We start from the raw sequence: 23,788 nt of genomic DNA on the forward strand, positions 1-23,788 counted from the left end.
ACATGCCCCCTCCGTGCAGAGCGAGCTAGCACGGGACCAGTTCATACAGGCGCTCTCCCCTACGGAGCTGCGCATACAGACCCAGCTGGCTCATCCTGAGTCATTGCAGACAGCCTTGGAGATGGCTTTGGAGAGGGAGCTGGTGTGGGCTGGGGCTTCAGCTGGGGCTTTGGTGGGGGTGCAGGGAGACACACCCTCTGTGCGAGCTGGGGGCAGAGCAGCCCGGAGCCGGAAAAGCCTGCTTGGGTGGCCGAAATGACAGAACTCATTCGGGCTGTGTCGCTACAGGCGGCACGAAACACAAGCCCTGGTCCCAGGGTCTGCTGGGGTTGTGGCCAGCCAGGCCATCTGCGCCGAGATTGCCCCATGTCCCCCAGAGCTCAGGGAAACGGCTCGGGGTCCGCATAGACCGGGTAGTGCGGACCCCTGGCTTTCTATCCCAACCACCATCATCTTCAGGAGGAGCCCACCGGCACAGACGGGGAAGCAAGGCTCCACTTCCCCCAGAAGCAGACGAGGGCAAGCGGATGGAGCCTGTTGTTGTGGTGGGCCGGACCTGTGTTGGGGACTTTTGTCATGTCCCTGTCACTGTGGAGGGGTGCCCTGCTCCGCCCTGGTGGACACTGGGTCCACAGTAACCCTGGTGAGGCCAGATATTGTGCCAGGTTGGACTCAGTGTGAGCCTACAACTGTGCAGCTCCGCACAGTCACAGGTGAGCTGGCACCCATGAAAGGGAAGGGAATAATGACTCTGACAGTAGGGGCAGGACTGTGCGTCATCCTGTGTGGGTGGCGGCTGTGCAGGACCCTTGTATCCTGGGGTTGGACTTTCTTAGGAGCACAGGCTGCCAGTTAGACCTAAATAGGGGCACACTGAGCTTCCAGGGAGGGACGGAAGTCACCATGGCCCCCCTAATGTCACATTCACTCAACCCAACAAACCCTTTACTCCAACAGTTAAAGCAGCAGAGACTCATGGCTGCGCCCCTCCCCCACAGCTGTGTGTGACTTTTCCCCAGTCCCCCTGTCACCTACGGCGGTGTGTTACATTCCCCAGCTACCTCCATGACACAGCCCTCTGTGAGCCCGGGCCGCACCCCCAGCCCAGCTACCCCAGATGGGAGAGGAGAGGACACTGTCTGCAGTGAGGGAGATATGGGGGAGGAACTGTGTTGGTCTTGACCCTGAGCAGCAGGAACGGTTGTGGCAGTTGCTGTTTGAATTCAGAGACAGCTTTGCGTTGAGTGAGGAAGAGGTGGGTCAGACCCTTCTGGTGCAGCATGAGATCGACACAGGTGATGCTCGACCCATCAAGATGCGTCCCCGCCGTATCCCGCTGGCACGCCAGGAGGCGGCAGACAAGGCTGTGTTGGAGATGCAGCGGGCAGACTTCATTGAGCCCTCAGACAGCCCCTGGGCGGCGCCAGTCGTCATGGTTCCGAAGAAGGGGGCAAGCTGAGGTTCTGTGCGGACTACAGGCGGCTGAATGAGGTAACCAGGAAGGACTCATACCCCATACCACGTATCGATGAGTCGCTGGACCTGGTTAGGGGTCCTCCTGGTTCTCCTCACTAGACCTCCGCAGCGGCTACTGGCAGGTGCCCCTCTCCCCAGAGGCCAGAGCCAAAACTGCGTTCTCCACTAACAGAGGACACTGGCAGTTCAAGGTCCTGTGCTTTGGCCTGTGCAACGCTCCAGCTACTTTTGAGCGTTTGATGGACAGGGTGCTGGATGGCATCCCCGACAGCAGTGTCTGGTATACCTCGATGACATCCTGGCCCATGGCAGCTCCTTCCAGTCAGCCCTGGGGGCGCTACGGCGTGTGCTGGAGAGGGTGGCTGCCGCAGGTCTGAAGCTCCACCCCGAGAAGTGCCACTTCATGAGGAGAGAGGTGTCCTTCTTGGGCCACCGAGTGGGGAAGGAGGGGATCAGCACCATGGAGGACAAGGTAGGGGCTGTCAGAGACTGGCCCACCCCCACCGACCAGCGTCAGCTGAAGAGCTTCCTGGGCCTGGCCTCGTACTACAGGAGGTTTGTACGGGGCTTCTCAAGCGTTGCTGCTCCACTGAACCGCCTGCTGCCGAAGGACAAGGCTTTCACTTGGACAGTGGAGTGTGAGGAGGCGTTCAACACCCTCAAACGTGCACTGATCGAGGCCCCGTGCTCGCCCCCCCTGACCTCACCTTGCCCTTTATCCTGGACACAGACGCGAGCAATGTGGGCATGGGTGGGGTGCTGGCCCAGGTGGGGCCAGAGGGGAGAGAGTGGTGGCGTACTTCAGCAAAACATTTGACAAACATGAGCGCCGCTACTGTGTCACCCGGCGGGAGCTCTTGGCTGTTGTGGCTTCCGTCAAACACTTCAAGTACTACCTGGGTGGTCTGCCCTTTACTGTAAGGACTGACCACTCTGCTCTCCAGTGGCTCATGTCTTTCAGAGAGCCAGAGGGGCAGGTGGCACGCTGGTTGGAGGAGCTTCAGCCGTATGACTTCACGGTGGTGCACAGGGCAGGGGCACGCCACTCCAACGCCGACGCCATGTCCCGTCGGCCCTGTACTGCAGACGGCTGCCGCCACTGTGAACGGAGAGAGGGACGGGAGAGAGAGCTGCGGGCAGAGGAGGGTGTCTGTGCCACAGTGTGTCGGGCGAGCGGGCCTGTCTGCTGTGAGCTGCAGACTGTCGACGTGGCTGAATGGCGGCAGCAGCAGGGACGGGACACAGACCTACAGCCAGTGCTACAGTGGGTAGAGGCGCAGGTGAGGCCACCATGGGAAGAGGTGACAGCGCTCTCACTCGCGACCAAAGGGTTGTGGTCGAAGTTTGAGAGACTGCGGCTGGCTGATGGCGTGCTACAGCGGGCATGGAAGGAGTCAGCTACGGGAGAGGAGAGGTGGCAGGTGGTGGTCCCAAAAGCATTGCGGGAGGCTGTGCTCCAGAGTACTCATGGGGGGTGGGGACTGGACACTTTGGGGTCACAAAAACACTGCGCCGTCTCCGTCAGGGCTTCTACTGGGGGCAGCACAAGAGGGATGTGGAGGACTTTTGTCGCCGCTGTGACAACTGCACAGCGAGAAAGGGCCCCCAGGCCGCTCTCATGCTCAGCTCCAACAGTTCCCAGTGGGGGCTCCCATGGAGAGGGTGGGAGTGGATGTAGTTGGGCCGTTCCCCACCACAGACAGTGGAAACCGCTGGGTGCTCACGGCCATGGACTATTTCACAAAATGGCCCGAGGCCTATGCTCTGCCTGACCAGGAGGCAGAGACCATCGTCGGCGCCCTGACAGCGGGGATGTTCAGCAGGTTTGGAGCTGCAGAGTCCATCCACAGCGACCAAGGCAGAAACTTTGAGTCCCGTGTGTTCGCCACCATGTGTGAGAGGCTGGGTATGCACAAGACCCGCACTACTCCTCTCCATCCTCAAAGTGATGGCCTTGTGGAGCGCTTCAACAAAACGCTTGGACAGCAGCTGGCCATCGTCTCTTCCAAACACCAGCGTGACTGGGACAAGCACCTGCCTATGGTCCTCATGGCATGCCGCTCCGCTGTCCAAGACTCCACCTCCTGCACGCCTGCCCTCCTCATGCTGGGGAGAGAGATCCGCACCCCTGCGGAGATGGCGTTTGGTCGGCCCCTGGATAGCCCTCATGTTCCTCCGGGGCCGGAGTATGCCCGGAGACTCCAGGACCGCCTGGAGACAGCCCACACCTTCGCCAGAGAGCAGCTGGTGAATGCAGGTGTGAGGCAGAAAAGGAACTATGACGTGCACACCCGGGAAGGCACTTTGTGGCTGGGGAGCTGGTCTGGGTCTACAGCCCCTAAGGAAAAAAGGCAGATGCCCCAAGTTGGACAGTCACTGGGTGGGACCCTGCAGTGTCCTGGAGAGGGTAGGGGAGGTTGTGTACCGGGTGCAGCTTCCTCCCAGGGGAGAAAGGTGGCACTGCACCGGGACAGGTTAGCCCCATACAGAGGGGCCTCTTCTCCCCAAACCCCAGGAACCCCCACAATTCCCCTCTCTGGCAATGACATTCTCCAGGCACCCACCCTCAGGTGCCGCAGACAAGGCTCCAGACAGCCCACTCCCCCTGTCTCCCCCTGTGTCACCGCGTGGTTCCCCAGAACCACGGACTGTATTACCCGTTCCCGCTTCCTTGTCCCCCATATCCCTGCCTTCATCCCCTGGTTCCCAGAGGGGCACTCTGCGACCATCACGGCCACGCAGGCAAAGGAGACCTCCGGGTCGCTTCAGAGACTTTGTTTGTTCCCTCGGGGACGAGGGACTTTGTGGTGGGGGGGCTGTGTAGCGACCCGCACAGACAGCTGTGTGTTATGTGCTAGGCTAGGAGGTGGTTGTGTTGTACTGACCAGTACCCGGTGTTCGCGGGGTCCGACATGTCAATCAACCTGCTATCTGCCAATCACGGGAATGCCTGGAATGTTCTGATGCCGGGCATCCTGGTGGTTGGCGGAGTGGCGTGGAGGGGGGTTGGGCATTGGAAGTTAAGACCAGGTTCAGCCTTTGTTCTCTCTCTCTTACGTCTGGGCTTCACAAGAGAAGGTCACGATTGGCTTGTGGGTTATCTGTCATCTATTTGGCGTGTGCTACGGCCCAAACAGTAGCCTGTGTAAAGTTGGTTCAATAAACCGTCAATTCGCAAACTCAAGCCTCTGTCTGGACAATTGTTCATTTATGATCTAGTCAGGTCATTACAATATCTACTAGTTATTCTACTTAATAGGTTACTTTCTACTTGTCGATGAGAGTTTGCATGGAGAAATGTGGAATTTTTTCCTACCCTGCAACACTGCCTTGAGTTATGATGTCAAAGCTTGCTGAGGATGTGTAGTTCTATGATAGCCACATTAGCGGCTAATTATCATTTCATTTCGGGGTAAATACAGGCAAATATATTGATAAAAGTGAGAGATTTACACTGTTATAAAACCATCACGCACGCCAGGGTAAGCCTACATGAAAGACAGACCTTATTTGAAGTGGTTTTAAAATCCCCTATGGGAAAAATGAATGGTGGAAAAACGATTGGAAACATTTCCGTGTTTGACTGCTAGCCTAGGTTTTATGTGTATTATGAATCATACTGTGGTACTCTACTGAAATACTGTAGAATTCCATTCATTCTTATGGAGGACTGCACTTTCTGGGAAGTGCCAATATGGCCGACTGGTGGCTTCGGAGCCTCTTACTTACCAATACATCAGCAATCCAGGGTGTATCAGGGGAGATTGTAGAAGAGAGTGCGGGGCGAAGGGGCGGAGAGGGTGTTTTCGTTTGGCTGTAACATGATACCAGTAACGGGAACACAGCTATGGGACAGTAGACATATCGTTGATTTCATGCATTTCTGCGGTAACGCTATCTGGTTCAGTGCTAGGACGAATATCAAAAAAGGATGGGTGGCGCAGAACAAATGAATGAATGCGAATGATTTTGGAAAAACTAGCAGCAGCAATTGACAGAGAAGTTGCGCAGGCTACATAGCCTAGGGCTATCAGAATAGCCTAGTAAACCGTTTTGCATGGAGATGCATTCACGTCAACGGCATCATGAAGGTGACATATGGCGTTTATGTTTGTGTCGTGTCTACGTTCCTACTTTGTCTAAGTTAACACAGTGACCACGGCGTTCACAGCAAGATTTGTAGACGCTTAAAATAATTTCAAAGAATCACTTCATCGCGGACCTCAGTTTGGAGGATTGGCCTATTTTTACGGTAGGGCGGGGGTGAAAAATCCTGTAGTACGCTAGTTGAAGTTGACCCCTCAGAATACCGGGAACATTTTCAGTGGAATGTATTGCTCATTTAACTCAAATAAAATGATGAATTCGATGGTCTTTGCTGAGGCTTTGCCATCTTCGGGTGCCTCTGCGTTCCCAGTAGGAGCGCCAGCCTCTGGTGCTAGGGTGTCTAGTGCCCTACGGAACGATTTGGGTTCCAACATTCATGCCTTGAAAACCCTTAACCTGCGATTTCGATGTTTCCTAGCTAAAGTTCATGAATTGGAGCGTAGAAACAAGTTGTTAGAAAATCAACTACAGCAAGCTTTAGAGCAATCCCGCTACAGAGCCTACTTTAGCCGAGAACAAGCCACCCAAACGGGCTATTTGGACTTTTTTCTGGCTCGGCCACGGGTACCCGGTACGATATGGAGCTTTACCCACACAAGGAGGTTTGGGGACCGAATCGAGACTATCCACAGCCCCGGGGTGTCATGGATGCAACCGGATGGTGTTGGAATTCAAGTCGACACCGTCACCCCTGAACTGCGAGCCCTTTACAATGTGTTGGCTAAAGTCAAAAGAGATAGAGATGAGTACAGAAAAAAGTAAGTGATGTCACTTTCTTTTAGCCCCTAAAATTGTTAAATTGTCAATCAAGCCATTGTCCACGTGTCTGATATGTTGTTTTTACTCTGACTATTTACCTGACTATTTCACAGGTTGTTGAGAAACTTGTTGAACTTGGTTACAAGTTTTGACAAGGTGTTGCTTACATTATTACGTTTACATAGCAATAGACCGTCGGTTCTGAGGTTTGAGCTTCTTGGTGTAATGCCTTAGACTTTGGCTGATGGTCCCAGGTTCAACTTTTTTTGAATAGATTTTTTATTTATTTAACCGTTATTTAACCAGGCAAGTCAGATAAGAACAAATTCTGTTTTGGCTACTCCCTGATATGCTGCATTAGTGTCAGAAGTGGGGTGGCTATGTTGGTAGGCCAATGTAATCATGCCTCATTGTTAAGAGGCGAAAGGGTTTTGTAATAGTGAAGCGCAGGATGTGCTCTCAGAAATTAGACTGGTAGTTAACCTTACAACACCTAGAACTTCGTTAAGAGGTTTGAGCCCCTTGGTGTAATGGCTACGGTGTTGGGCTGACAGAACACAATCCCTAAACCCTGAATTCACTATGTGCACCAAATAATAGCATTCCTATTCCCACTACTATGCAATTACACAATTACTATGGGACATGTTAACACAATGTTTTAACTAGTGTAATTCCAATGTTATTACACAAGTCTGAATGTCAGTTAGTACCTCAAAAGGTTGAGTCTGTATCTTCTACCCATGCCATATTTCGTATATTGATTTTTAAAAATACATCAGCAAGTGTACAAAATGTTTGTCATAAAGAAAGACTGTGTGTGTGGGGCGGGGGTACCTCCACAGTACCCAAATATACACGGTTCTAGAGGAACTATAGTGTGCCTTATCAGTTTTCACAGTTAATCCTAAGGAAATTAAACAGCGAACATTCTCATCTCTGAGGAATTCTGTCCTCATTGTGAGAAGTACCTCCCATTATAATCAGAGGATGTGAGTCATGCTATTTTTACACTTGAAAAGTTGAGGAATGCTTCTTTAACAGTATGAGGCAGTTTGCCTTGTTACCCATTTGTTCTTGTCTGGACTGGGAATGAAAAGGCAGCATGCCATCAGACACTCGTCAGCCCAAAATCTCACTCACCCACACACCCACCCAACTCTCTCTATCTCTCTCTCGTGTTTTCTATCTCAAGGGAGTGAAAAACAAGGATTCCTAACGAAATTGCAATTCCAGACTGTCATGAAAGTATGTTCTTACTGAGTGGAAGGGACTATACGTTGGATAATAAAATAAAATATATATATATATATACCAGAACTACTGAATATGATACACAATTTACCCCAACACCAAAATGTAGCCTAGCCGTAGTAGCCTTTTGTGCAACCCATAACACGAGAAACAATTCACTGATCATCTGACCATATTATGCTACTGAAAATAAAGTACATTTTCTTGACCCTACATATATACTACAGTTCAAAAGTTTGGGGTCACATAGAAATGTCCTTGTTTTTGAAAGAAAAGCTTCTTCTTTTTTGTCCATTTTAAAATGACATCAAATTGATCAGAAATACAGTGTAGACAATGTGATGTTGTTGGGGGGGTGTTGTGTTATTTTTTTTATTGCTCTTCTGCTCATACTTTCCCTATAAATAATGGTTGAACTTACTTTTTTACGCTAATAAAGTTTAGAAATGTTTGTGAAAAAGAAAAAAAAGACAATGTGATGTTGTAAATGAATATTGTAGCTGATATTTTATGGAATATCTACATGGGCGTACAGAAGCCCATTCTCAGCGACCATGTAGATATTCAATTGAAAACATTTTTTAAGGCTATTCCATGCGAGAAATTGCCAAGAAACTGAAGATCTCATACAACACTGAGTACTAATCCCTTCACAGAACAGCGTAAACTGGCACTAACCAGAATAGAAAGAGGAGTGGGAGACCCCAGAGTCACCTCTTCACTGTTGATGCTGAGGCTGATGTTTTGCGGGTACTATTTAATGAAGCTGCCAGTTGAGCACTTGTGAGGCGTCTGTTACTCAAACTAGACACTCTAATGTACTTGTCCTCTTGCTCAATTGAGCACCGGGGCCTCCCCTCTTTCTATTCTGGTTAGGGCCAGTTTGCGCTGTTCTGTGAAGGGAGTAGTACACAGTGTTGTACAAGATCTTCAGTTTCTTGGCAATTTCTCGACCGATTGTGATTTTTCAACGCCGATACCGATTATTAGAGGACGAAAAAAGCCGATACCGATTAATCAGACTATTTTTATATATATTTTCTTATTGTTATTTATTTATTTATTTTTTGAATTTTACCCTGTTTTTCTCCCCAATTTTCGTGGTATCCAATTGTTGTTTTAGTAGCTACTATCTAAAACAAGAGAGACGAAGGTTGAAAGTCATGCGTCCTCCGATACACAACCCAACCAAGCCGCACTGCTTCTTAACACAGCGCGCATCCAACCCGGAAGCCAGCCGCACCAATGTGTCAGAGGAAACACCGTGCACCTGGCAACCTTGGTTAGCGCGCACTGCGCCAGGCACGCCACAGGAGTCGCTGGTGCGCGATGAGACAAGGACATCCCTACCGGCCAACCCCTCCCTAATCCGGGCGACGCTAGGCCAATTGTGCGTCGCCCAACGGACCTCCCGGTCGCGGCCGGTTACGACAGAGCCTGGGCGCGAACCCAGAGTCTCTGATGGCACAGCTGGCGCTGCAGTACAGCGCCCTTAACCACTGCGCCACCCGGGAGGCCGAACACTTATTTTAACTTAATATAATACATCAATACAATCAATTTAGTCTCAGATAAATAATGAAACATGTTCAATTTGGTTTAAATAATGCAAAAACACCATGTTGGAAAAGAAAGTAAAAGTGCAATATGTGCATGTAAAAAACCTAACGTTTAAGTTCCTTGCTCAGAACATGAGAACATATGAAAGCTGGTGGTTCTTTTTAACATGAGTCTTCAATATTCCCAGTTAAGAAGTTTTAGGTTGTAGTTATTATAGGAATTATAGGACTATTTCTCTCTATACCATTTGTATTTCATATACCTTTGACTATTGGATGTTCTTATAGACACTATAGTATTGCCAGCCTAATCTCGGGAGTTGATAGGCTTGAAGTCATAAACAGCTCTGTGCCTCAAGCATTGCGAAGAGCTGCTGGCAAATGCAGGAAAGTGCTGTTTGAATGGATGCTTACGAGCCTGCTTCCTACCATCGCCCAGTCAGACTGCTCTATCAAATATCAAATCATAGACTTAATTATAATATAATAAACACACAGAAATATGAGCCTTAGGTCATTAATATGGTCAAATCTGGAAACTATAATTTCGAAAACAAAACATTTATTCTTTCAGTGAAATACGGAACCATTCCGTATTTTATTGAACAGGGGCAACCCTAAGTCTAAATATTGCTGTTACATTGCACAACCTTCAATGTTATGTCATAATGATGTAAAATTCTGGCAAATGAATTACTGTCTTTGTTAGGAAGAAATGGTCTTCACACAGTTCGCAACGAGCCAGGCGGCCCAAACTGCTGCACATACCCTGATGCGAATGCGCTTTTGTTAAATCATCACCCGTTTGGGGAAGTAGGCTGTGATTCGATGATAAATTAACAGGCACCGCATTGATTATATACAACGCCGGACAAGCTAATTAAACTAGTAATATCATCAACCATAGTTAACTAGTGATTATGTTAAGATGGATTGTTTTTTATAAGATAAGTTTAATGCTAGCTAGCAACTTACCTTGGCTCCTTGCTGCACTTGCGTAATAGGTGGTCAGCCGGCCACGCAGTCTCCTCATGGATTGCAATGTAATCGGCGCCTTTCACTCTCATACAGGTTTAGTCGCAGGTCATTTCACTCCACACTGACCCATCCTTCCTCTGATAGGTCTGGAATAATATAGTAGGTCGGAGGTGTAGAAGTATCCCATTGCCTCTCTGCTGGGCTCAAGTGCCCCTTGCCCTGTCATTCTCCAGTGGAATGCATTCTCAGGGTTATTTATCCCTGGGTAGGAATTCCAGTGCCAATGTCATTCACATGTTTTTATTCATAATAGAGGATATTTATTAAAGCATTAAGGACACACACACGTAAACACACTGAGGTGTATTAATCAGATATTATGAACGGGGGGGTCTCTTGTTTTCCCTCTCCGTGCCTCTGATGATTCAAACCTAATTGACCAATGGGTGTTCATGGTCGATTTCTCTCAAAGTGCCCGTCAATAGGAATAACCAGGATACAGGTCCTATTTATAAACTTGGATTGTGGATACTAGCTGTTATGCAATGCATGGGCATTCATCGATGTAGTTTCTGTCGTAACTGTATGGGCTAACACACCATTGGCATATGATGTGCCAAACTGAACATGGCGGTGTGGCTCAGTTGGTAGAGCTTGGGGTTTGCAATGCCAGATTTGCATTTCCAATTCCCATTGGACTCAACAATACAAACATGTATGCACACACTACTGTAAAGTACTTTGGATAAAAAATATCTGCTGAATGGCCTATATTTGGGCTTCATTTGTGTTTGAAGGTTTGGAGCCATATGTACTTCAGAGTTGTGGTGTGTTCCACTCATTAACTTTGTGAAGCTTTAACAGGGGCCCATTGTTTCAACAAACAGAGAAGCCTGTGTTTTAAAAAATAAAGAGTGCTGAGAGAATGAGCTGACTTGGATGACAAAGTGTTATTGTGAGTGCTACCAATTAGGTTGATTTGACAAAGAGGGCATTGGAGTGGCAATGTTGACCTGTGAACAGTGCATTTCAGGTTCAAAGTGCAAACACAATTTTGTTTGGATGTTGATGTTGTACCCTTGAAATGTTTTTTAAATTTTTATCCTGTTGATATTCATTAGGATTAAAATTGGCTCAATGCTTTCAAGCAACTGAATTGTAATGTTCAGGTAGTACCGCTCTGTTTCACTCTGTTTTTAAAGGTCTCCCTAATGAACACGATAGTGGTGCGAGGGTTAGCTGTTTGTTCACCTGCACCCGCCTGCAATTGCTAATAACTAATTCATAACCACCCAACTATATGGATAAAGTGAAAACCTGAGGCCAGCACCCCACCCTAACCCGCTAATATACAAAATACACTGTAGACTACAGTCAGAGACAGCATAACCGTTTTTGGACAGGGGGTGCAGGATTTTTTTGTTGCCTAATTTAAAAATGTTTCTGTTTATAATTTCGGACATTTGGGTAAGGCATTTGTTAGTCAACGTGTCTGTAATTAGACACAGTTGAAGTCGGAAATTTAAATACACTTAGGTTGGAGTCATTAAAACTCGTTTTTCAACCACTCCACCAATTTCTTGTTAACAAACTATAGTTTTGGCAAGTCGGTTAGGACATCTACTTTGTGCATGACACAAGTCATTTCTACAATTGTTTACAGACAGATTATTTCACTTATAATTCACTGTATCACAATTCCAGCGGGTCAGAAGTTTACATACACTAAGTTGACTGTGCCTTTAAACAGCGTGGAAAATTCCAGAAAATGATGTCATGGCTTTAGAAGCTTCTGATGGCTAATTGACATAATTTGAGTCAATTGGAGGTGTACCTGTGGATGTATTTCAAGGCCGATCTTGTATAAACACCATGGGACCATGCAGCCATCATACCTGTAACGAACCTCTTCCTCTTCTGAGGAGGAGAAGCGAGAAGGATCGGAGGACCAAAACGCAGCGGGGTAAGTGTCCATAATTTTTATTTTAAAACATAAACACTACGAAATACAAAACAATAAACGTGAAATGAACGAAACAGTCCTGTGTGGCAACAAACACTGACACGGAAGACAAACACCCACAACCCAAAACTGAAACCCAGGCTACCTAAGTATGATTTTCAATCAGGGACAACAATTGACAGCTGCCTCTGATTGAGAACCATACTAGGCCGAACTCAAAAACCAACATAGAAAAACAAACAGACTGCCCACCCCAACTCACGCCCTGACCATACTAAAACAAAGATAAAATAACAGAACTATGGTCAGAATGTGACAATACCGCTCAGGAAGGACACTCGTTCTGTCTCGTAGAGATGAACGTAGTTTGGTGCGAAAAGTGCAAATCAACAGAACAACAGCAAAGGACCTTGTGAAGATGCTGGAGGAAACAGGTACAAAAGTATCTATATCCACAGTAAAACGAGTCCTATATCGACATAACCTGAAAGGCTGCTCAGCAAGGAAGAAGACACTGCTCCAACACCGCCATAAAAAAGCCAGACTACGGTTTGCAACTGCACATGTGGACAAAGATTGTACTTTTTGGAGAAATGCCTTCTGGTCTGATGAAACAAAAACAGAACTGTTTGGCCATAATAACCATCGTTATGTTTGGTGGAAAAAGGGGGAGGCTTGCAAGCCAAAGAACACCATCCCAACCGTGAAGCACGGGGGTGGCAGCATCATGTTGTGTGGGTGTCACGCCTTGGTCATTGTATTTTGTGTTTTTGTCATATTGTTTGGGTAGGCCAGGGTGTGACATGGGTTTATATGTTGTTGTCGTATTGGGGTTTGTATTATTTGGGATCGCGGCTGATTAGGGGTGTGGTATAGGATTGGCTACCTGAGGCGATTCCCAATCAGTCAGGTGATTCTTGTTGTCTTGGATTGGGAACCGTATTTAGGCAGCCTTAGTTTCGCTTTGTATTTCGTGGGTGATTGTCCCTGTCTTTGTGTATTCACCAGATAGGCTGTAATAGTGTCACGTTCCGTTTGTTGTTTTGTGTTGTATAGTTATTTCATGTATCACGTTTTTCTTCATTAAAGTAACATGAGTAACCTACACGCTGCATTTCGGTCCGACTCTCTTCATTCCACAAACGAAGAACGCCGTTACAGAATCACCCACCACAAACGGACCGAGCGGCGTGAAAACTGGCAGGAGCGAAAGGAGGACGTTATGGACGGTAGAGGCATGGAGTATACGACGTGGGAAGAAATCGACAGGTGGGCGGCCGACCCGGAGAGAGTGCAGGAGCCCGCCTGGGATTCGCTTCAGCAGTGCGAAGAGGGCTACAGGCTAATGGAGTCAAAGAGGAAAACACGGCGACGCAGAGCGAAAACCGAAAGTAACGGGGGAGAGCGCAGAGAGAGAGTGGCTGAGGTAGGAGTCAGACCTGAGCCTACTCTCCCTGTTAATTGTGAGGAGCAGCAATATAAGGACTTCTGGTCTTGGGAGAGGATATTAGACGGTAAAGGACCCTGGGCGCAGCCTGGAGAATATCGCCGTCCCAAGGAAGAAATAGAAGCGGCTAAAGCGGAGAGGCGCAGGTATGAGGAGGCAGCACGGCAACGCGGTTGGAAGCCGGAAAAGCAGCCCCAAAAAAATATTGGGGGGCTAGAAGGGAGTATGTTTATGCCAGGTAGGAGACCTGCGCAAACTCCCTGTGCTCACCGTTGGGCTAGAGAGACCGGGCAGGCACCGTGTTATGCTATGGAGCGCACGGTGTTTCCAGTGCGGGTGCAGAGCCAGGTGCAGCACATACCAGCCCTTCCTATTGGCCGGGCTAGAGTGGGCATCGAGCCAGGTAAGCTTGGGCAGGCTCGGTTCTCAAGAGCTCCAGTGCGCCTGCACGGTCCGGTCTATCCAGAGCCACCTCCACACACCAGTCCTCCGGTAGCAGCTCCCCGCACCAGGCTTCCTGTGCGTGTCCTCGATCCTGTAGCTCCAGTTCCAGCACCACGCACCAGGCCTTCAGTGCGCCTCGCCTGTTCAACACAGCCAGAGCCTTCCTTCCCTCCTACGCTGTTGGAGTCTCCCGCTTGTTCAGCGCAGCCAGAGCCTGTATCCTCTCCTGCGCTGCCGGAGCCTCCTGCCTGGTCTGAGCAGCCTGAGCTGCCAGTCTGCAGAGAGCTGTCAGTCTGCCAAGTGCTGTCAGTCTGCATGAAGCAGCCAGAGCTGTTAGTCGGCCCAGCGTCGCCAGAGGGCCCAGCGTCGCCAGTCTGCCCAGCGCCGCCAGTGCTCCCCGTCTGCCCAGCGCCGCCAGTGCTCCCAGTCTGCCCAGCTCCGCCAGTGCTCCCAGTCTGCCCAGCGCCGCCAGTGCTCCCCGTCTGCCCAGCGTCGCCAGTCTGCCCAGCGTCGCCAGTCTGCCCAGCGTCGCCAGTCTGCCCAGCTCCGCCAGTGCTCCCAGTCTGCCCAGCGCCGCCAGTGCTCCCAGTCTGCCCAGCGCCGCCAGTGCTCCCCGTCTGCCCAGCGTCGCCAGTCTGCCCAGCGCCGCCAGTCTGCCAGGATCCGCCAGAAGTGCCAGACAACCAGTCTCTTCCAGATCTGCCAGACAACCAGTCTCTTCCAGATCTGCCAGACAACCAGTCTCTTCCAGATCTGCCAGACAACCAGAATCTTCCAGATCTGCCAGACAACCTGAATCTTCCAGATCTGCTTGTCAACCTGAATCTTCCAGTTCCGCCAGCCAGCCAGGATTTACCGGAGCCTACTACCTGCCTGAGCATCATCTCAGTACTGGGCTGCCTCTCAGTACTGGGATTCCTCTCAGTACTGGGTTTCCTCTCAGTACTGGGCTTCCCCTCGGTCCCGGGCATCCCCTCGGTCCCGGGCATCCCCTCGGTCCCGGGCTTCCCCTCAGTTCCGAGCTGCCTCTGTCCCGAGCTGCCCTTCTGTCCCGAGCTGCCCTTCTGTCCCGAGCTGCCCCTCTGTCCCGAGCTGCCCCTCTGTCCCGAGCTGCCCCTCTGTCCCGAGCTGCCCCTCTGTCCCGAGCTGCCCCTCTGTTACGAGCGGCTCCTCAGTTATGTGGGGATCTGGGTGAGGACTATTAGGCCATGGTCGGCGGAGAGGGTGGATTATCCCAGGATGCGAAGGGGAGGAACTATTACATTAATGGAGTGGGGTCCACGTCCCGAGCCGGAGCCGCCACCATGGACAGACGCCCACCCGGACCCTCCCTATGGTTTTGAGGTGCGTCCGGGAGTCCGCACCTTAGGGGGGGGGGTTCTGTCACGCCTTGGTCATTGTATTTTGTGTTTTTGTCATATTGTTTGGGTAGGCCAGGGTGTGACATGGGTTTATATGTTGTTGTCGTATTGGGGTTTGTATTATTTGGGATCGCGGCTGATTAGGGGTGTGGTATAGGATTGGCTGCTTGAGGCGATTCCCAATCAGTCAGGTGATTCTTGTTGTCTTGGATTGGGAACCGTATTTAGGCAGCCTTAGTTTCGCTTTGTATTTCGTGGGTGATTGTCCCTGTCTTTGTGTATTCACCAGATAGGCTGTAATAGTGTCACGTTCCGTTTGTTGTTTTGTGTTGTATAGTTATTTCATGTATCACGTTTTTCTTCATTAAAGTAACATGAGTAACCTACACGCTGCATTTCGGTCCGACTCTCTTCATTCCACAAACGAAGAACGCCGTTACAGTGGGTGCTTTGCTGCAGCAGGGACTGGTGCACTTCACAAAATAGATGGCATCATGAGGACGGAAAATGATGTGGATATATTGAAGCAACATCTCAAGACATCAGTCAGGAAGTTAAAGCTTGGTCGCAAATGGGTCTTCCAAATGGACAATGACCCCAAGCATACTTCCAAAGTGGTGAGTCAAAATGGCTTAAGGACAACAAAGTCAAGGTATTGGTGTGGTTATCACAAAGCCCTGACCTCCATCCCATAGAAAATTTGTGGGCAGAACTGAAAAAGCGTGTGCGAGCAAGGAGGTCTACAAACCTGACTCAGTTACACCAGCTCTGTCAGGAGGAATGGGACAAAATTCACCCAACTTATTGTGGGAAGCTTGTGGAAGGCTACCCAAAACATTTGACCCAAGTTAAACAATTTAAAGGCAATGCTACTAAATAATAATTGAGTGTAAACTGACCCACTGGGAATGTAATGAAAGAAATAAAAGCTGAAATAAATCATTCTCTCTACTATTATTCTGACATTTCATATTCTTAAAACAAAGTGGTGATCCTAACTGACATAAGACAGGGAATTTTTACTTGGATTAAATGTCAAGAATTGTGAAAAATATTTATTTGGCTAAGGTGTATGTAAACTTCCGACTTCAACTGTACATGCAGCTTCCCTTCTGTCATTATATGTTGCCCTATATGACTAAATAAACCCTTGCTCACCAGAATAATGTCATAAATCGATAGAATGCATGCTTAAATCTACAGTAGTTGACATCTCTACTTTTTTTCTGTAATCTCTGCTTCTTTCGAGAAGCAAAGACGTTTTAGGGACCAGGGATGAAATGTAACAGTACAAAAGCGGGAAAGATTTTCTATGCAAAATTCCCAAATTACATCAGTTTGACCACTTGTAAGGAAATAGAAAGCTATGAAAACGACCCCAGATTTCAGTTCAGTTTGGATGCATGTTTTATGTGGTTAAAATACTATCAGCTTTTATTATGCTGATAAAGAAAGCACCTCTACAGATGGTATTGGCATTCTCTCAAGATGCTGAAATAAATAAATCATACTTCTCCAATCCTTTTCCTGAGTCAACATTTTGCCTACATTTGGTGTATCATTTTACCTCAAGAAATTCTTAATTATTAAGGAGTACATATTAAGGCTATGCGAGAGGTTATAGACCTGCAGTCAGTGTCCAGATTTAAGTTTCCATTTAACCCATCCAAACAGTAGGTTACAGTCCCGTTGACGTGCCATGGGCTTATTTGAAGTCCCCGTCTTGTGACTGTCAAATTTGTAAAGCGCCTCACAATCATCACACATAACATAACACTGCTATCATCTTCATTTACCACTTCACCAAATCTTTCGCAAACATTACTTTTCTGGCCCTCCCTTCTCTTTATTTTAAACTCTCCATTTCGCAGCTTTACTCTTATTGAATTAAACACCGACATGGACTTCTTTTGCCTCCGTGGGTTGACGTTAACTTTTTATCTGCCTGTTCCCAAAGCATTTTGCGATTGGCATGTCGGCTATTTAGTCTGGTCCTAAAGTGTAGACTTACGCACTGACAGCCAGATAGCCTAAAATAATGGGGGGGAAACTCTATGTGGCCTATAGAGATAAACTGCACCAGAATTAGACATTTATCTATTTGTTTTAAGGTATTTTTATTTTTATTCAACACGCCCACCACCCGCCCTTCATCCACCGCTGATATAATCAAATATGACCTTGTGGACATCGACGCCACTGATCTGACCATGCCTGGCGTATGCCAGTGTGTTGCTGATGGGCTGCACAAAGAAGCAGCAAGCCACACTGGGTAGGGTACAGAAAAGAGCAAGCAAGATAATAACAAAAAAACTGAGACATCCCATTGACCCTTCCACAGGCACAGCAGTAAGATTGGTCACTGACATGCACCGACCTGACCACCCTCTCTCTACATGATCTCCTACCACAGAGAAGGGGAGACAGCGATGGCAGAGTCCTCCGCAACCAGAACCAACTGTCCAGCATCAAAGCAAGAACAAATAGACTGAAAAATGTGTCCATAGCCACTGACATCAGACTTTTTAATAACCAAATTGACTTTTCAACTGTAATTGGTTAGGACCTTTTCAATTGAATGTAGTATCCTGTGTATTTTAAGCATTTAACTAAATGTAACTGCATTCTGCATAATTCAGTCTCGTCGGCTGCGAGCATGAATTAAATCAATCAAAATCAGGGTTATGAGTCAACCCGTGCATCACTAGAACACAACCCTGATCAAGGACCACATAACTACAGTAAAAAATAATAAAAAGTAACAATACAATAACAATAATGAGGTTATATACAGGGGGTACCGGTACTGAGTCATTGTGCGTGGCTACAGATTTGTCAAGTTAATTTGTACATATAGTTAGGGGTGAAGTGACTATGCATAGATAAGAAACAGTGAGTGGCAGCAGTGTACAAAACAAATGGGGGGGGGGGGCAGTCAATGTAAATAGTCCGGTGGCCATTTGATTCATTGTTCAGCAGTCTTATGACTTGGGGGTAGAAGTGGTTAAGGAGCCTTTTGGTCCAAGACTTAGCGCTCCGGTACCACTTGCCGTGCAGTAGCAGAGAAAACAGTCTATGACTTGAGTGACTGGAGTCTCTGACAATTTTTTGGGATTTCCTCTGACACCGCCTAGTATATAGGTCCTGGATGATAGGAAGCTTGGTCCCAGTGATGTACTGGGCCATACGCACTACCCTCTGTAGCGCCTCACGGTCAGATGCCAAGCAGTTCCCATACCAGGCGGTGATGCAACCGGTCAGGATGCTCTCGATGGTGCAGCTGTAGAACTTTTAGAGGATCTGGGGACCCATGCCAAATCTTTTCAGTCTCATGAGGGGGGAAATGTGTTGTCGTGCCCTCTTCATGACTGTCTTGGTGTGTTTGGACCATGGATAGTTCGTTGGTGATGTGGACACCAAGGAACTTGAAACTCTGGACCCGCTCCACTTCAGCCCTGTCGATGTTAATAGGGTTCTGTTCGGCCTGCCTTTTCCTGTAGTCAACGATCAGCTCCTTTGTCTTGCTCACTTTGAGGGAGAGGTTCTTGTTCTGGCACCACACTGATAGGTCTTTGACCTCCTCCCTATAGGCTGTCTCATCGTTGTCAGTGACCAGGCCTACCACTATTGTGTCGTCAGCAAACTTAATGATGGTGTTGGAGTCGTGTTTGGCCACGCAGTCGTGGGTGAACAGGGAGTACAGGAGGGGACAAAGTACACACCCCTGAGGGGCCACAGTGTTGAGGATCAGTGTGGCAGATGTGTTGTTGCCTACCCTTACCACCTGGGTGCGGCCCGTCAGGAAGTCCAGGATCCAGTTGCAGAGGGAGGTGTTTAGTCAGGCTCCTTAGCTTAGTGATGAGCTTCATGGACACTATGGTGTTGAATGCTGAGCTGTAGTCAATGAATAGCATTCTCACATAGGTGTTCCTTTTGTCCAGGTGTGAAAGGCCAGTGTGGAGTGAGACTGCGATATCTTGTGTGCAGTGAGACTGCTGTTGATGTGAGCCATGACCAGCCTTTTAAAGCTCTTCATAGCTACTGATGTGAGTGCTAGGTTGCGGTATTCATTTAGGCAGGTTTCCTTCGCTTGGGCACAGGGACTATGGTGGTCTGCTTGAAACATGTAGGTATTACAGACTCGGTCAGGGAGAGGTTGAAAATGTCAGTGAAGACACTTGCCAGTTGGTCTGCTGATGCTTTGAGTACACATCCTGGTAATCCGTCTGTCCCGCGGCTTTGTGAATGCTCACATCGGCTACCGAGAGCGTTATCACAGTCGTCCAAAACAGCTGGTGCTCTCATGCATGCCTTAGTGTTGCTTGCCTTGAAACGAGCATAAAAGGCATTTAGCTCGTCTGGTAGGCTCGTGTCAATGGGCGTCTGGGTTTCCCTTTGTAGTACGTAATAGTTTTCAAGCCCTACCACATGCAACGAGTGTCAGAGCTGTTGTAGTAGGATTCAATCTTAATCCTGTATTGACTCTTTGCTTGTTTGATGGTTTGTCTGAGGGCATAGCGGGATTTCTTAAAAGCGTCCGGATTACTGTCCCTCTCCTTGAAGCGGCAGCTTTAGCCTTTAGCTCAATGCGGATGTTTCCTTTAATCCATGGCTTCTGGTTGGGATATGTATGTACGGTCGCTGTGTGGGGACGACGTTGTCAATACACTTATTGATGAAGCAGAGGACTGAGGTGGTATACTCCTCAATGCCATTGGATGAATCCCGGAACATTCCAGTCTGTGCTAGCAAAACAGTCCTGTAGCGTAGCATCCGCGTCATCAGACCACTTCCGTATTGAGCAAGTCACTGGTACTTCCTGCTTTAGTTTTTGATTGTAAGCAGGAGGATATAATTATGGTCAGATTTGCCAAAAGGAGGGCGAGGGAGAGCTTTGTATGCATCTCTGTGTTTGGAGTAAAGGTGGTCTAGAGTTTTTTGCCCTCTGGTTGCACATGTGACATGCTGGTAGAAATTAGGTTAAATGGATTTAAGTTTGCCTGCATTAAAAACCCCGGCCACTAGGAGCGCCGCTTCTGGATGAGCCTTATAGAGTTGGTTGAGTGCGGTCTTACTGGCAGCATCAGTTTGTGGTGCTAAATAGACGGCAACAAATCATATAGATGAGAACTTTCTTGGTAGATAGTGTGGTCTACAGCTTATCATAAGCTACTCTACCTCAGGTGAGCGATACCTGAGCAATACCTGAGGTACCAGCTGTTATTGACAAATAGACACACACCCCCACCCCTCGTCTTACCAGATGTAGCTTCTCTGTCCTGCCGGTGCATGGAAAATCCCGCCAGATCTATATTATCCGTGTCGTCGTTCAGCCACAACTCGGGGAAACATAAGATATTACAGTGCAAACTACCTGATTGCCTCCTCTAAACACATCCCATATTCTTCCAAAAAGGCGTAGCCTATATTTTATTTGTTAAAATTGTCAGAGTGGCTTGAAATATTACAGATGGTTCTTAGGAGTGACCAATATTCTAACCCTCAGCACATGCCCCATCCTCATCCAGTGGATGGTGATATTAGGGATGGATGTGTTATTTTGTTAATGTTAGTGGAGTCTAGCCAGCACTGCGTCCTGGCTCCCGGCACAAGGACTTGCCTCCTAATGGGATTGGTGTCTGTCTGTGTAACCACCATGCTCCCCTCCCCACCCCAGGCCATCCTGCAGAGTGAGATGGAGGCTGCACTTCTTAATTCAACCCCCATCCTATTTTGGAGTCTTTGTGAGTCATCAAATATAGATGTGTTAGGAATTTACCATCTGTGGAATGCTTGATATCACGTTCCATGTACTTTGAAAATGAATGTTTCCGATTGTCATATGCTGTATAATCAGCTAAGCTTATGCAGGCGCTTTAAACTTTTTGAACTACAGTTTTGACCTAGCTAGTTTACTGAGTGGGTGGCAGTAGTTAAACAATATGATGGCACACATTCAAAAAAGGTTCCCTACACCAAAGGCAACTTTGCAGATCAAAAAGAAGACAATATGCTTAATTTTGTGTTTTTAGTAACATTTTTCTTTGAAAATTATTCACTACATGATCAACAACATTGAACATCTCATTCCAAAATGATGGACATTAATATGGAGTTGGTTTGCTTTGCTGTAATAACAGCCTTCACTCTTCTGGGAAGTTTTTCCACTAGATGTTGGAACATTGCTGTGCGGACTTGCTTCCATTCAGCCACAAGAGCATTAGTAAGGTTGGGCAATTAGGCCTGGTTCACAGTCGGCGTTCCAATTCATCCCAAATGTGTTTGATTAGGTTGAGGTCAGGGCTCTGTGCAAGTCAAGTTATTCCACACAGATCTCGACAAACCATTTCTGTATAGACCTCGCTTTTTGCACGGGAACATTGTCATACTGAACAGGAAAGGGACTTCCCCAAACTGTTGCCACAAAGTTGGAAGCACAGAAGCGTCTAGAATGCTATTATATGCTGTAGCGTTAAGATTTCCCTTCACGGGAACTAAGGGGCCCGAACCATGAAACACGGCCCCAGACCATTATTCCTCCTCCACCAAACTTTACAGTTGGCACTATGCGTTCGGGCACGTAGTGTTCTCCTGGCATCCGCCAAACCCAGATTCTTCTGTCGGACTGCCAGAGGGTGAAGCGTGATTTACCACTCCAGCCGACGCTTGGCATTGCACATGGTGATTTTAGGCTTCTGTGCGGCTGCTCGGCCATGGAAACCCATTTCATAATGCTCCCAACGAACAGTTATGGTGCTGACGTTGCTTCCAGAGGCAGTTTGGAACTCGGTAGGGAGTGTTAAGCACTCGGTGGTCCCGTTCTGTGAGCTTGTGTGGCCTACCACTTCGCGGCTGAGCCGTTGTTGCTCGTAGATGTTTCAGCTTCACAATAACAGCACTTACAGTTGACCGGGGCAGCTCTAGCAGGGCAGAAATTTGACAAACTGACTTGTTGGAAAGGTGGACAAGTTGAAAGTCACTGAGCTCTTCTGTAAAGCCATTCTATACCCATGGTTTTGTCTATGGAGATTGCATGGCTGTGTGCTCGATTTTATATACCTGTCAGCAACGGGTGTGGCTGAAATAGCCGAATCCAATAAGTTGAAGGGGGGGTCCACATAATTTTGTTTATATAGTGTATATAAAACAGTACCATTGAAGTCAAATGGCCTTTGTTAAACAAACTAGCGTGGTGGATGTGTAGCTCAGACAGTAGAGCATGGAGCTTGCAACGCCAGGGTGGGTTTGATTCCTGCTAGGGCCACCCAGACATAAAATGTATGCACGCATGACTGTAAGCTTTGGATAAAAGTGTGTGCTAAGTGGCATATCAACGTAGTATAAGCAAGCAGATCCATGTTAACACGTTAAAAACAGCCTTGGTGTTTTTGGATGAGCTACAGAATATCTTACACATTTTGCCTCAAGGTTTTTTCATTTTGTTCACAAGCATGGGGACCCACAGGGGAGAATCTCAGTCACAGTTTGACTGTATATTTACAGAGTCAACAGCCATCTCTCCACTGATCTGCTCTCCAGAAGAACAAGGAGTTCTTCAACTGATAAAAGTCTGTGTACTAAAGGAGACAAGCCTACTGATCTAGAATTATGGCTTGGCCATAGAGTAGCCTAACGGTGTAAATGGCAGAAAAAGAGAGAGAGAGACCATCTGAAATGCATGTTAGGCCAAAACAACGCACTCGTGTAACTGAATCAATGGGCGATTCTTGGCTATCCCTGAGTCGTTGGCATATGTGGCAGTGGCAGCGGGAGCCTATGTTCGTCATATCTCAGCTATCTTTACATGCATCGCTTACCTACCACACACAGGCACACGAATCAATGTATTCTCTTAAACTACCCCGTCTCCTGATGCTTCAAAGTGATAGGGGGCCACTGAGTGCATAGTGTTGACAGTGAGATCATGCTCTTTTCCTTGTCCACTTTGTAGCGTTCCTCGAAAAGAGAGACGCCGTTTTCTGTTTCTCGGAGACGACAGGGATAATTGTCTAGCATGTGACATCTGTGACAACCTGATGAAGGCATTACGTTGAAACACTCGACACACGCTAAAGAACGAGGACCATATTGACAATAGGCCTTTTGATGATGCAGGGAAATTACGTGTTTGAGAACATTGAATGGTTGACATTGTAACTGAGCAAAATAAAGTACGGCTATCTTGTCTTTACGACCCACCCCTTTTCACTTTTATTCTCCCAGTCGCTGTAAGTAATGTTTGCCCACGGGATGGTAAATAGTTATTGCAAAGAGAACAGTCCAATGGTATTTGCTTAGTAACCTTCCGGTGTGACCTATCTCTCTCTCTAAGTCGACATAAGATGCTGTCATCACTGTCCGTACCAGGCTTATTGCACTGCTATTAAAGCAGATGTACATAACCTAGACAAGTTACCTCGTCGATACCTTTTTGACGTAT

General features: G+C 47.8%; 1 protein-coding gene across 5 annotated transcripts in view; it reads left to right on the top strand.

The window, feature by feature from the left end:
- Positions 1–5,266: 5,266 nt before the first annotated feature.
- Positions 5,267–23,788, top strand: part of LOC115131995 (intermediate filament family orphan 2-like) — a 36,247-nt gene continuing 17,725 nt past the window's right edge. For 2 of the 5 annotated variants that reach the window (XM_029664144.2, XM_029664145.2), the window contains exon 1: positions 5,269–6,341. In XM_029664144.2, coding sequence (XP_029520004.1) covers positions 5,806–6,341 — 536 coding nt within the window. In that variant the 5' untranslated portion in view covers positions 5,269–5,805. Of the gene's footprint in view, positions 6,342–23,788 lie in introns of all 5 variants that reach the window. The other 3 variants (XM_029664146.2, XM_029664142.2, XM_029664147.2) reach the window with 3 other exon arrangements.

This window comes from Oncorhynchus nerka, linkage group LG7, assembly GCF_034236695.1.
Source record: "Oncorhynchus nerka isolate Pitt River linkage group LG7, Oner_Uvic_2.0, whole genome shotgun sequence".
Lineage (NCBI taxonomy): Eukaryota > Metazoa > Chordata > Actinopteri > Salmoniformes > Salmonidae > Oncorhynchus > Oncorhynchus nerka.